We start from the raw sequence: 13,445 nt of genomic DNA, 5'->3' as shown, positions 1-13,445 counted from the left end.
TCTCCACGCCTGCCAATGTTGGGCTACTGCTTTCCAGTTTTCTACATGCAGCTCTTTCTCATCTTTGTTGGTTCTGTCTATCCATCTGGTCTCGCTCCCACGTGGTATCTTGCCTACTAACCTGGCATCCATTGTTTGGTGGCGTCCTGATGGATTGCTCCCCCAACCATCTTAACTTCCTTGCCTTCATATCGTGAGATATTGATTGACCAGTCTCTGCAACCAGTTCACTGTTAGTTCTTCTCCTCCACGTCTTAAGGCTCTGATCGCAGATAGCTCCTATAATTGTATGAAAGACTTTCCGTTCAAATCTCTCGATTCTGCTTTCTAGGGTATATATATATACTTAACTAATACATATATAAAATCTAAGTATATATAAAGAATGAACTCTAGTGCAGCGGTATCATTTTTACCGTTATTTTTTAATTTAGTTTACGACGATACAGTAAATATTTATATTGCTCTCGTAATTGGTTATAATTTTTGCATAGACGAACTATTTTATAATTAACTCAACTTCATTTTACGACTATAACTGAACGCTCTTGATAAAGGCAAATACGCAGGTATACGGATATAAAATTTAACACTTAACAATTAGAAGGCGCCTACATATAGAGCTGGAACACTATCATCAGGCTCCAACAGATGGCAGCTTTAAAGCGGTCTACAATAGTGTTATTAAGCCGGGAAGGGCTGAAATTGTTTCCCAGATTTTGTTTTATTTCCCTATTGTAATAACTTAAGAGCCCTTTGCTCTATAATGGATGGTTATTTAATTTTAATAGAATTAAAAGTCGTACTAAGAGTACACAAGACTGCAAAGTTTACAATAGTTTTTTTTTTTTTTTTTTAAGGGAAACTTTGAATTCTTGCAGGAAATTCTCTAAAAGGGAATGGTCGAATGTTTTTCCACGATAAATTTTTGAATAACAGGACCGATTTACGTGTTTTGTTTTCAAAATGTCCCCCATGGGAAGGTTTAATGATAATAAAATCCCCGAATCCTCAAACAGAAAAAAGTAATGAACAAATTTAAACGTTTTTCGTTCGTAGCTCAGAAAGTATGCTTTTTGTTCAAGCTAATTGTACACTAATCGATCCGTCTATTTTCGAAGAATAAGAAAAAAAGTATTACTCATTACATTAAGCTATATTATATTTATACGAAAAATTATAAAAACATAATGTGTCATTGGGCTAATGTCGTTAAAAAAAAAAAAAAGCAAACCATATTCCTTTTTATTATCGTCTCATACCCCTAAATACTATTTTTTGCAAAAATTAGAAATATTTTACATTGATTTATTTGCCTTTAGTGGACTTGCTCAGCCACCACTGGCTCACTACTAGTGATGCGGAGAGAGTGATGCGTTGGGATCTTTTGAGCTCTGCTCTACCACCCACACGTGAGGGATAGAGTGGGCTCAGGGATCCTTAGGTCGATTCTGTAAATATTGAATATAAGAGTGTAAATGTCACTACAGATTATATTATTTTTAATACTATTTTATTTTTTTTTCAATACACATAGTTTAATTATGTTCATTTTCTTTATTCTTCTATTTGTATATATTTTAAGAGAGATTTTATTTATTTGTATGTACTTTTTTTTTCTTTATTAATTTTCATTCTTATTTTAGTATGAATATGATCATTCATCACTATTACCTATTGCCCACCATAGTGTGGCACATTGTAATATCTATCAATTAAATAAAGTTTTAAAAAAAATTTGATTTATTTGGAGTTTTTTTTTTCTTACAGTGACTATTGTTCATATAGGGTGTTTTTTTAAGCCCGATAGAACTTGAAATTGTAAAAAATAACACAAAAAATTAAATTGTAATCAACATTTTTTTTTTATTCGAAAGATCAATACGTGACATTAACATTTGAAAATGATTTCGGGCATATGGGCACCGCGGCTGTTCTTGACGAAGCGAATTCTGGACGTCCAATTTTGGGCCACTTTTTCGAGCACTGCTGGCCGTATGTCACGAATAACACGAACAATGCTGGCCTCCAAGGCGTCAATTGTTGCTGGTTTATCAGCATAAACCAGTGACTTCACGTAGCCCCACAGGAAATAATCGAGAGGTGTCAAATCGCACGACCATATGCGGCAATTTTGCTTATTAACAAACCCGTTAAGCCAAAAATGCGCCTCATCGCTGAACACAATTTTACAGAATGCGCTTCGTCAAGAACAGCCGCGGTGCCCATATGCCCGAAATCATTTTCAAATGTTAATGTCATGTATTGATCTTTCGAATAAAAAAAAAATTTTGATTACAATTTAATTTTTTGTGTTATTTTTTACAATTTCAAGTTCTATCGGGCTTAAAAAAACACCCTATATAATGGTTCATAAATCCTATTCATTTTATCAAATTCCTAGAGCCCATTGCCAATAGAAACCATTGCCAAGTTTGGTGTAGATTGGTCCAGCAGTAGATTAATTTGATAGGTTAGTTGCTCGTACTTAGTGATGTTTTTATTTTGGTCGTTTTTAAAACTCTAATAAAGTAATGACAAAAAAACTAGGAAATCCGCTATGAGTCCCTCCTGCTATTAACATAACATGGTTATAACATTTAGCATCGTAAAACATTTTACATTGAACACTAAGGGTATTCATGATGTTGTGTTAAATGTAAACTGTTTTACGATGTTAAATGTTATAAATATAGCAATGTGAGTAGCCCTATTTAAAGTCATAATAAATGTATAAGAGCTCCTAGTGGATTTTCTGAGCCACTCCACTCGTTTTATAACCTTTCTTTCCAAAACAGGGGTAAGAGTAACATCGTTAAATGAAACTGTAGGGCAGTCGGTAGGTTTACGACGAAGGGTAAAGGTGATTTGATGGGATTTGTTGGAATTTATCTTAATCCTCCAATTACGACACAAATCTTCGAGGGCTGTGATATGGGATTGGAGAGTTTGGGATACAATTAATGGGTTATTATTAACAGCGAGCACACATTGTCGTCTGCATATGTGGTGAGGATAGTGTTAGGATTGGTTGGAATCCCAGCTGTATAGACGGTGTAGAGGATGGGACCAAGGATACTACCTTGAGGAAATTTCTCCATTTAGGATAAGTTTTTCCACTTAACATTCTTTAATATGTTAAACTTATGATCATGAATGCCCCTACTATATCATGGATGGGATACACCTAATATAACTCTTTCGCATTACTCATATCATTTTTGAGACGTTATTTAACAGTTTCCAACTCTTAGTGCTACAATGACAAAATTGATAGTTATATCTGTGAAATTGATCGCCCATAATTATTTTAAATTAAAAAAAGGTTTTCAATTTGTTTTATTAATAATTTTGGGCGATGGCTGTACTTTAATAAAGTTTGTTTACCATAGAGATAATAATTACTGATAAGGTTGATAGAACCGATGCAGACGGCAGTGCAAAGGAAGACCGTTATGCAGCGTTATTAACTTCACACGGGCGGTCCGTGGAGTTTTAATTTCCGCCCCGTCATGAAAAGTCGTTTCCACAGCTTGTCTCTATTTACGTCGCCCGGTTACCGTAGCGTTTCGGCTGTCTAGTAAACCTTTCTAGCTTACATATAGGTCTAGCTTAGTTATAAAAATAATTTGATAAATAGAGCAATGAATGGTAACAGCGACGGGTTATAAATGAACAAAACGAGAAGATCCAGGGGGAAATCTTTGGAAATAGCTTTGGGTGATAAAAATTAATATCTAACTCAAACCTAGAAAATACAAAGCACTAATACATTCCTCGTTTTTTTTCTAACACTTTATCTTTAACATCTTCAGTTCCCGGATCATGAATATGATCATCATCAGATCATTCATTAATTATAATTTAAAAACCTATTTTTTAAATTTAAATCACAATTATCTAATTCTTCTTAGATGAATGGTTTGTGTATATGGTAGTGATTTTGTGTGGATAATTTTAATATAAGAAGAATTAGATAATTGTGATTTTAAATTTAAAAAATAGGTTTTTAACTTATAATTAATGAATGATCGGGGCAGAATAGCATGCAAAAGTAATTCTATATTAATGTGAGGAAGAATTTATAATTGAAGATGTCCTTGAGGATGGCTAAAATGGCCGAAACGTTGGGACTGTTAAAATAAAAAGTGTTGAGACAAAAAAGGATACAAGTTTTGATTTATTTAATAAATAATTACCTTGTCTCAAGAAATTGAAATAATATAATTTAAAAAATATATATAATCCATGTTTGTAAAATATATGCGTCTTAAGAAAGATATTTTAGTTAATCCATAAGGAAACGTATTGGATGGCATTAAATAAAATTAATTATTTATTTTTCCATCATTTCCACAAAACTACCCAAATTTAGACCAAATCAGACGAGAATAAAAATTTGATCAAGCTATTAGTTTGTAAGAGGAAATAGCTGTCAATTCGCGAAGAAGCATTTGACAACTGACAGACACAGGGCTTTTTCATTACCGTCTAAATCCAGAATTCAATTACACCATTGGAAATTTTAAGCACCAAAGAATTAGGGTGAAAGCATCCTTGTTGGGCTAAAAAAAAAAAAAATACGCGCACCCTTGTTATGCTAAAAAAAATGCAGTACAATAATCCTTCCTTAGATTGAATATAAAGGAAAAGAAGAAAACAGTACAAAATATATGCTAAAGCTTTCTGTTTTTTGGCTATTTCAATTTCATATTTTTTTTTTCGTAATATTTTGAGAAAGAAGTATTCAGTACCCCCAGCAAACGGGAGATGCTACATTTAGTGAACCATTGTGATAAAGCATGTACGGAGTACAATGCACAGCGGACGGTGGAAGGGGCACGCCGTTATTTTGGGTATGTTTCTATTATTATTAATTTCTTGTAGTATTTATTTAGGCGAATATAAGACGTTGACTAGGTTACGTGGGGAAAGTTATGTTATTGACAGAAAAGGAGAAGGATGTATTGGATAAAAATTATTGAATAAGTAATATTAAATTAAATATTAAATGTTTAGATATATTAATTTCAAAATAAGTAACTTTGGGTAGACAGTGTCGAATTCTTTTTCCATGTCTATAAGAAACAGGCCGATATATTTTTTGAGATTAAAATGTTCAATTGTATTATCAAAAAAACAGGCAAATCGACTGGTTGTTGAGTAAAAATTTTGGAATCCGAAATGTTCATTTAATCCTATCAATTAGAAAAGACTGATTTACATGAATATTATAAGGCTTATTCGGACTCATGGGGTTGAGCTATGGGACTTTATACTTTGTCACAAATAAAATCATCCATAAAGATCTTAATGTTCCATATATAGCCGATCCAACCAGATATCAATCTTTTCACAATGAACTCCCTATTCTAGCTGATAATAAAGGTTACATCCGCTTATGCAGGCCTCCGAGGCGCCTGAAAAGAAGATGGCCTCGAGACCTTCAAATGTAGAAATGTTAATGAGTAGTTTCTTCACAAAAGTTTCGTACAGTTATAGCATTATAACAACAACAACAATTTATTTTATTTAAACATTAATTTATAAAATTAATTGCCTACAATGCCCAAATTTCTATATCGGTATGACAACCCAAAACCTTGAAAACCTGGGATGTACCAACGCTGAAATTCCTGAAACAAATATAGAAACAAAAGTAAAGAAGCAAAAACTACCCTAGCAAAACATTGCCTCGGATTTAAATATAAATTTGATTTTGAGAACCCACATATTTTACATAAAGAAAAATCAGAACAAAAATTAAAATACCTCGATTTTTAGATTAGATCATAAAAATAAACATAGCCCATAAATAACGATTCATTTAATAACCAAGGTGGTATATCAGCAAATTGGTTTATTTTAGCAAGCTTGGTTTGTTTTGCTTTACTTTTTGTGTAGTGTTGGGAATGAACGAAACGAACTGTTTCGTAGATAGTACAAGGTGTCATAATGATCTCACGAGAGGAGATTATAAAACAAAAAAAAGCAATCCTTTCCCGCCGGACCCACCCCGCTAAGACCCCTCCCCGGGCGACGATCCTTTATCACTTTTGAAATACTCGGTTAAAAAGGGGAGAGCAAACTTTCAGATAGTTAAATCGAGCAATATTTAAAAAGCGCCTGAAATTGAAAATCGGCATGTCACAATCTCACAAGAGGAGATCATAACACAAAAAAAGGCAATCCTTCCTCGCCGGACCCGCCCAGCTAAGACCCCAGAAGAGCGACGGTTCTATATCACTTTTGAAATATTAGCTTAAAACGGGGAGAGGAAACTTTAAGATAGTTTAATCGAGCAATATTTAATCAAAAAGCGCCCGAAATTGAAAAACGGTGTGATCTAAAAAGATATTTTAGAAAATTTAAAGTGTTGTAAATTTTAAAACTGATTCCAAAGACCTCAATAATTTTCTTTTTTTAAAGATTGGTAATCCTTATTTGACGACATAGTATTCCTAAAATAAATGAAAAATTCTAGAAATCTTAATTTAAATTCGAATGATATATTGAAGATTATTCATGATAAAATAGTTTTTATTTATTATTTTATATTTTAAATTTTTAACCTTTACAGTAATTTTAGAATAGTTAACATATTTTAATGTTAGCAAACCCTCATCTCCTGGAGAAGATTCTAATTTAGATACAATGACGAGGTGTATGAAGTTGAGCACCAATTATTTTTGAGTAATCTTTTTTTTAATTGTTAAATTTTGTTCCCGAATGCTAAGTTCTTTTAATAAAGTAAATCACCTGTGTTTTTTTCAGTTGTACAGTAATGTCCTGATGATGCCTGAATGGGCGAAAATTAGGCAAGAACAACAAATCAATCTATTTGAGACTAGAGTGGCCTTCTTGTGTACTTAAATAAGCCAAGTAAAATTTTGGCTATACCATTCTTCACTAAATTCCAAACTGAAGTTGTCGAGAAACATTCAGAGACTTGCGGTTCCCAAGAGTGAAGAGTATCATTAAAACGAGCGGACCTCATTGAAGACAACCGGTTACTTTTTAATACTAGTAAAGAAAATGACGAAACGATTAGGCTACCGAGGTGTGAGGAACTCAAATTAATGCCTTACTGATTGCTTTTTATGAAAATGGTCCGTTTTAGGCTAGTACTAATCTTGGAGAGGGAAGAGGGATAATTAACTAGTTGTCCTGATGAAGAGGTAATTGCATAGAGGCGAAACCTCAAAGGCGTCGGGCCTTCACCGCTCCTCTTTCGACCCCATAAATCACACCTCTCTCCCTCCGCTTACAGTCCCCCCTTACCAAATATAGCAATCCTACGGTCCCTCTGGTCTTAAATGTCTAACAATTCTAACTAAATTGGAAAAAATAATAATCACAAGATACAATATTAAAGTAAATTAGACAACAATCATTCAAATCTAACTCTTATAGTACTACAAGAGCCGTAGAGAAAAAAAAAACAGTTATAAAACCCCAATTTTTTATTACTTTAATGTACTATGTAAAATTACTGGTCGAAATTGATGAGTCTGTCAAGTATTGGAAGGAGGAATAAAAAATCGTTTAAAAAAAATAATTTTTCATTCGGAGCTTTTTTGGCGAGAGATTGTGACGTCATCATACATCGACAAATACATGTCATAAGAGATTGTTCTAAAGGTAAAATAAGAAACTCTCACTGGAAGTGGCGTTTCTGCCCTGTTTCCTATTTTAGCTAATTTTACAATAAAGTTTGATATTAATAAAAAAAAAATTAAAATAATATCTGTACCGCTACCACCCATTAAGGGTAAGGGGTGCAGTATTTTGTAAGGAAGTACTGTAAATAGATCAACGGTTGTGCATGGTCAGAATCACACTCGATCGCCAGATTTTTACCCACTTTAAGAGACTGGATGTACCCAGGAGGGCTCTAGGGCTCACAAGGCTACAGTGAAACAGAAAATAATTATCTGGGTCCATATCGTTAGCCTAAAGTGCCTTACCACTGAGCTACCCGCTCCCACATAGCTCCATATAAGTAATTTATTTTTTTTCCAACACTACAATTCTCGGTTATACTAAATGTTTTCAAAGTATGAAAGCTCTACCTTTAATTATGCGATTTCAGGAGTGGGGTGAGAAGGGAAAGTTACCTTCTTATAATGATCTTAATTATTGGTTAAGGGAGTACTTATAAGTAGTGACCGAATGGGTTGCTTCGAGCCATTTCTCCCACCCACCCTAACCTCCTTTTACTCCTTTGTTTTGAGTAAAAGGTTTTATTAAAGTGTTTTGAAATTTGAAATATGTTCTCAAATTCCCCAAATTTTAGGAATTATAAGTTCTCGTAGAAGGGAAGGGTTTAAATGATGTGGAAGCGAGTGATATATAGGAAAGTGACTGAAATTGGTGGGTAAAGCTGTTGGACCGAAGGAATAACCGAAGCGTAGATGGGAGGAAAACCTCCGGGTTAATTTATAATTAAATTATGATGACGAACCCGGTCCCAAGAGGTCAATAGGCGAAAGGCAGTGGTAGCCGAAGCTATTCATCGAAAATACCATTCTTACGGGTCTATTTGCATTGGCTAATGTCATTCTATAGATGGCAGCACAACCCGCCTCATTACCCCGACCAATCGTCATTATTATTTTCGTTGTAAATCAGTCGCTACATGTCGGGCGTAAATCCAGTCGGGAGACAGCATTAATGCTATTTCACTGAGCCGTGTCGTTAGGGAGGACAGTAAGAGTCCAATAAATTTATAACTGACAAGAGGGCCTTAACTGCCCCGTAGCAAGCGTGATATTAGCGCTGAATTAAATTCAAATAGCGTTCCGAAAAAGGGGATGGGGAAGAGCTGCCCTCCGGTTCAGGGAACAGAATGTCTGTCTCCCGGGTGGGGGGGGGGAGGGAGTAGAGAATAAAACACCTTCTTAGGCGGTTAAAGGCTCGTTTCAAGCACTTGAACATGTACAACAGGTCTACAAGAAACAAATTTTAAGCCGTTAAAAACACATAATGGGTCCCATTCCTAGACAAATTAATTACCATAAAAAAAAAAAAAATACATTTCTTCGTATAAATTGTGGAGCTATCAATAAAAAGTTAATATACTTGTATTATTCACTTGTCAAAAGTAAAAGATTTTTTGGCAAATTAAAATTCAACAGAATTAAAAAAAAAAAAATTAATTACAATCAAGTGAAAAAATTTTTTTAAAAGGGCTTGATCAATAATAATTTTAAAAACATTTGTGAAAGCATATATATTTTTTCCAATGATTTTAAACAATTTTTTGAAAAAAAAAAATCGTCAAAAACCTAATTTTATTTTTCCTACTACTACACGAATTCGGTGAAAATTTATAATCATATGCATGTATAAAACCTGTACCAATTGAATCCATGGAGGTTCTTGGGTTCTGTACTTGGTAAAGAAGTACTGTTTTTAAGCCAACAGTTGTACAAGGAGGCAACTTGGTCAAGATGAGACTAGCTGGGTCCACGCCCAATTAAGAGTTCAAGGAGTTTAGGGACTGAATGTGCCCGAGGAAGGCCTCTTGACCCCAGAGTTGATTTTTGACTGATATAAAAGAATAAATAATATTTGCCACATCTAGATTTGAACCCAGACCTGAGAAATAGGACACCTTACTTACTGAGCTATCATATATATGTTAATACACATACACATTTGAGTGTGTATTTTTTTTTAAAGTTTACCAATAACTTTGAAATCTACTAATGAGATCCAAATTGTTTTACTTTGACAAAATAAAATTTCATTGATAGAATCATTTAAAATAATAGAATATTAAGGGTTATGACTCATTCTCAAATAATAAAAAACCTAAATATTGTGGTGGAATGTATAAATGTGAACAAAATGACACACAGTAATTCATAAGACGGGACGTTAAGCTGTAAAGTGTGAAAATTATTCTTTCCCACATAACAAGCACATTTCAGTTGCCTGATGAGACTATAACAAGTGATAATGTAACGGCCCTTCCTTGGTCAGAGAAAAAGGAATGGAACGACTGTTCTTGATGAAGCGGTGCACTCTTGAGGAAGCCTCACCAATTATCCAGTGCTAACCATAGAGGAAAAGGCAGTAACGATCGAGGACTCCATATTGCCAAGCAATCAAGCCTCATCATAATTAATTTGATTGAGGTTGCCCCTAACCAACGACATCAAACAGCTCTTTCTACCAAATGAGGACGCTACCGCCCTCCAAGTACTGACCTTATTTACCATGATTAACATCGTCATTTTTGAATAAACCGTTTGAGTCTTAAGGCATCAGGCAAACTTCTCCAGGAGCTGTTTATGCTAATGGGGAAAAATTAACTGGATCCCTAGGTGGCATACAGCCGAGTAATGGTGAAAGGCTCCTAAGGTATAATGCTGCATATAGCAGATGCCGTTTATACCTCGTCTCCTGATGCAGCTCTGCCTCGCTCCCTAATAGGGTACTTAAAGCTACACTTTCCTAGGCCTAAAAATTATACTCCATAAAGTCAGAGCTATGAAGATGGGTACGTATATAAAAGTTGAACAATTACCATCGTAAAGGTGATAGACCATCAAGTGGGTAATAAACAATTTTCACAATGCAAGAAGGGTTGTAGGTTTTCTACAGCTCAAAGAGCCATTAAAAAGAAATAGTAATTTACAATCTAACATAAAACATAAATTCAAATTAAGAATAAAAACTTAATCTAGATCCTTTTGAGACAAAGTAATTATAACTTATTTATGGGTTTAATTATGACTAAAAACTTTATTCTCAATAAAAAACTGATGGTCATGGTAATGGTTAAAATACTGAATATTGACATATTAATACACATTATAAAATAAAATAAATTTTTAGAAAATGTATCAGACATTATGGATGATATAGATGCTATAAAAAAAAATGATACTTGAGAAATACAACAAACATTGATTACATAGAAGTAGTAAGTATAAAAAAATTGATGAAGAAATGTAGCTAAAAATACCTTATAAAAGATGTTTATAAATTTAATGAAGAAAAGAGTAATAGGCATAATTAGATAAAATAAATTTTTAAACGAAGTTCATTAACAGTGTTTTACAAAGTAAATTATATCGGAGTTTCTACTAAGTATATTTTGCCTTTAATGTATGATTATAATATATAATGTACTATACTGCAGACTGACCTGTATTGGCCTATGATGAGGTGGTGGGTAGGCAGGGCCATGTATCATTTCCTCTAAGAGGTCTAGCTCCTCGGTGAGCCGTGTGGGGGAGCCAGAGCTCTCGCTAACACTAGCTTCACTTTCTTCACGTTCTATCCCTCCACCCTCCAGGAACTAAAAAGCAAATTGACATTATAAAACAATGAGATGTAAATTAATGAAAAAAAAGTTACAATCAAAACAAGAAATTTTCTTAGGGTATGATATTGTTTAACAACACAATGAATAAATCTCATTAATGTAAAAATGTATATTAGAATAATTATGGTTTTGCTAATACCACTATGCTACCACAATGGTATTGAAATATTAATGTGCCAAAACCAATAACCACTATAGCAACATCTACCAATTATGAGGGAGTCATCGCTATGAGTAATGATTTGTTTAAGCACTTGTTCTCTTCTAATGTCAACAAAAGTGCTCTATAATATAATTTTGATAAAATCTTCCCTTCTATCTTCATAATACATTTTCTTCTACTGTTTGTACAGAGGTGTCTGAGAAACTGTAATAAGTTCTGAATTCCTGTACAATCAGTATTTGCCAATGCTCTCTTGTAAATCATAAACTGGCTGCATATTATTATAATTGTTAATTAAGGTGCTTGATGAACTACATGAGGAATTTCTGAGGCATTAAGCTAAGTTGTCTCTTCACTGTTTACAAAGATCAGCAATCGAACCCTTGAGACTTAGAGTTATCTTTATCTTCCAATCGGAAAATCCTTCTCTCCACAAAATAATGCTATGTTATGGTTTTTCCAGTTTATTTAATAGGATTCATAATTTCATAAGAAAAAAAAAATAAGGTGGGTAAATTAAAAAAAATATCCGTTATAGACACTAATGAATAGATACTTCCATTTATTTATATTATACAAGATTTATAACATTTTATTTAATAATTAAACCATAGAAAAGAAAAATTTTTATGAATCAAATATTTATAAAATAAATCAACAGAATATTTAAATACACTAATCCAAGATGCGAACATCCATTATAATAAAAAGTTAATATAAATATAAGTTTTTTATCACGTATTAGTCCTTATAACAATAGATTGATTAATAGAATAATTATAAAATTGATAATTTGAACTAAACATTTTATTATAAAATTTAAATAAAACACAAAGAACTCTTAATTTTATTATATTTAGCCATAACTAATTGTTTTGATAATTGTATCTTTATTTAAGCTTCAGAAATAATTTAAATAAAAGTTTTTAATGAATCCTTTTTTTTCAACAAATAGCAAGAAACTAAGTAAGGAATAGTTTAATATTCTGTTAAGTATCATGAACATCTTTCAAGAAATATCTATATAACTATATCTTTAATACAAAAACTTCACGAAGTTTTTATTTTTAGAAAGTAACAATTCGAAAAAAATATATATATATTTATAACTTTTGAAACCTTAGGTAGTAATTGCACAAGGCAATTTTGACCTACTTAAGAACATCTATGGTAAGGCAGGAAGGAATCTTGAAACGAACATTAAGAGAGGTGACGAAAATTCATAAATTTTAAAGCAGAATTTATGCATAACCCTAATATCCAAGTTTAAGATAAATAGCATAATTAAAAGGTTTTTAAAAAATGACTTCCACCAGATAAATTATGAAGACTTCTAAAAGAATGAGGTGTTCCGAGTAATGGGCCTTAAGATATTTCACAATTATAATAAATAGTCTGAGAGAGGGGGGGAGGAGGGATGGAGGTGAAACCATGACTGAGTGCTGGTAGGCCCCATCAGTCAAGTGTCAACTCTCGGGTCAAACGGAACTATGACAAATCACCCAATGTACCGTAAAACATTCACCTAATATGTTGTTATCTAACTTGTTCCTGGATTTATAGTATTGTATAAGAGACATGATACAACATACACAAAGCTGGAAAAACAAAATATCTTCAAAACAACCAAACATATGCTTGTGCCTCTTATTGTGAAATGCAGGAAGAAATTTAAAAGAAACAAAAATAAATAAAATCCACATTAATTTTTTTTTTTAATATTGAATAAATTAGACTCAGCACTATCTGGACTAATTATAAACTGTTTGAATATTGTCAGCTTAAAAGTTATTGAATCTTCTAATAGCATTCTTCATAATTAATGTTTGAGCATTAATGTGATGTACGACTAATTTGTGTTGTTTTTTTATATTACCATTATAATAATACTGTCACCATAAAAGAATCTATATTCCATCATTTATCATTAATTATTATTATTAA

At 32.8% G+C, this 13,445-nt stretch overlaps 1 protein-coding gene across 9 annotated transcripts in view; it reads right to left on the bottom strand.

The window, feature by feature from the left end:
• Window positions 1–13,445, bottom strand: part of cnc (cap-n-collar) — a 470,532-nt gene that overhangs the window by 137,598 nt on the left and 319,489 nt on the right. For all 9 annotated transcript variants that reach the window (XM_067049122.1, XM_067049126.1, XM_067049124.1 and 6 more), the window contains one exon: window positions 11,159–11,311. In XM_067049122.1, coding sequence (XP_066905223.1) covers window positions 11,159–11,311 — 153 coding nt within the window. The remainder of the gene's footprint in view (window positions 1–11,158; window positions 11,312–13,445) is intronic.

Source organism: Halyomorpha halys, unplaced genomic scaffold, assembly GCF_000696795.3.
Source record: "Halyomorpha halys isolate HHAL.00 unplaced genomic scaffold, Hhal_1.1 Scaffold168.1, whole genome shotgun sequence".
NCBI lineage: Eukaryota > Metazoa > Arthropoda > Insecta > Hemiptera > Pentatomidae > Halyomorpha > Halyomorpha halys.
This window is presented reverse-complemented; position numbering and strand designations above follow the sequence as displayed.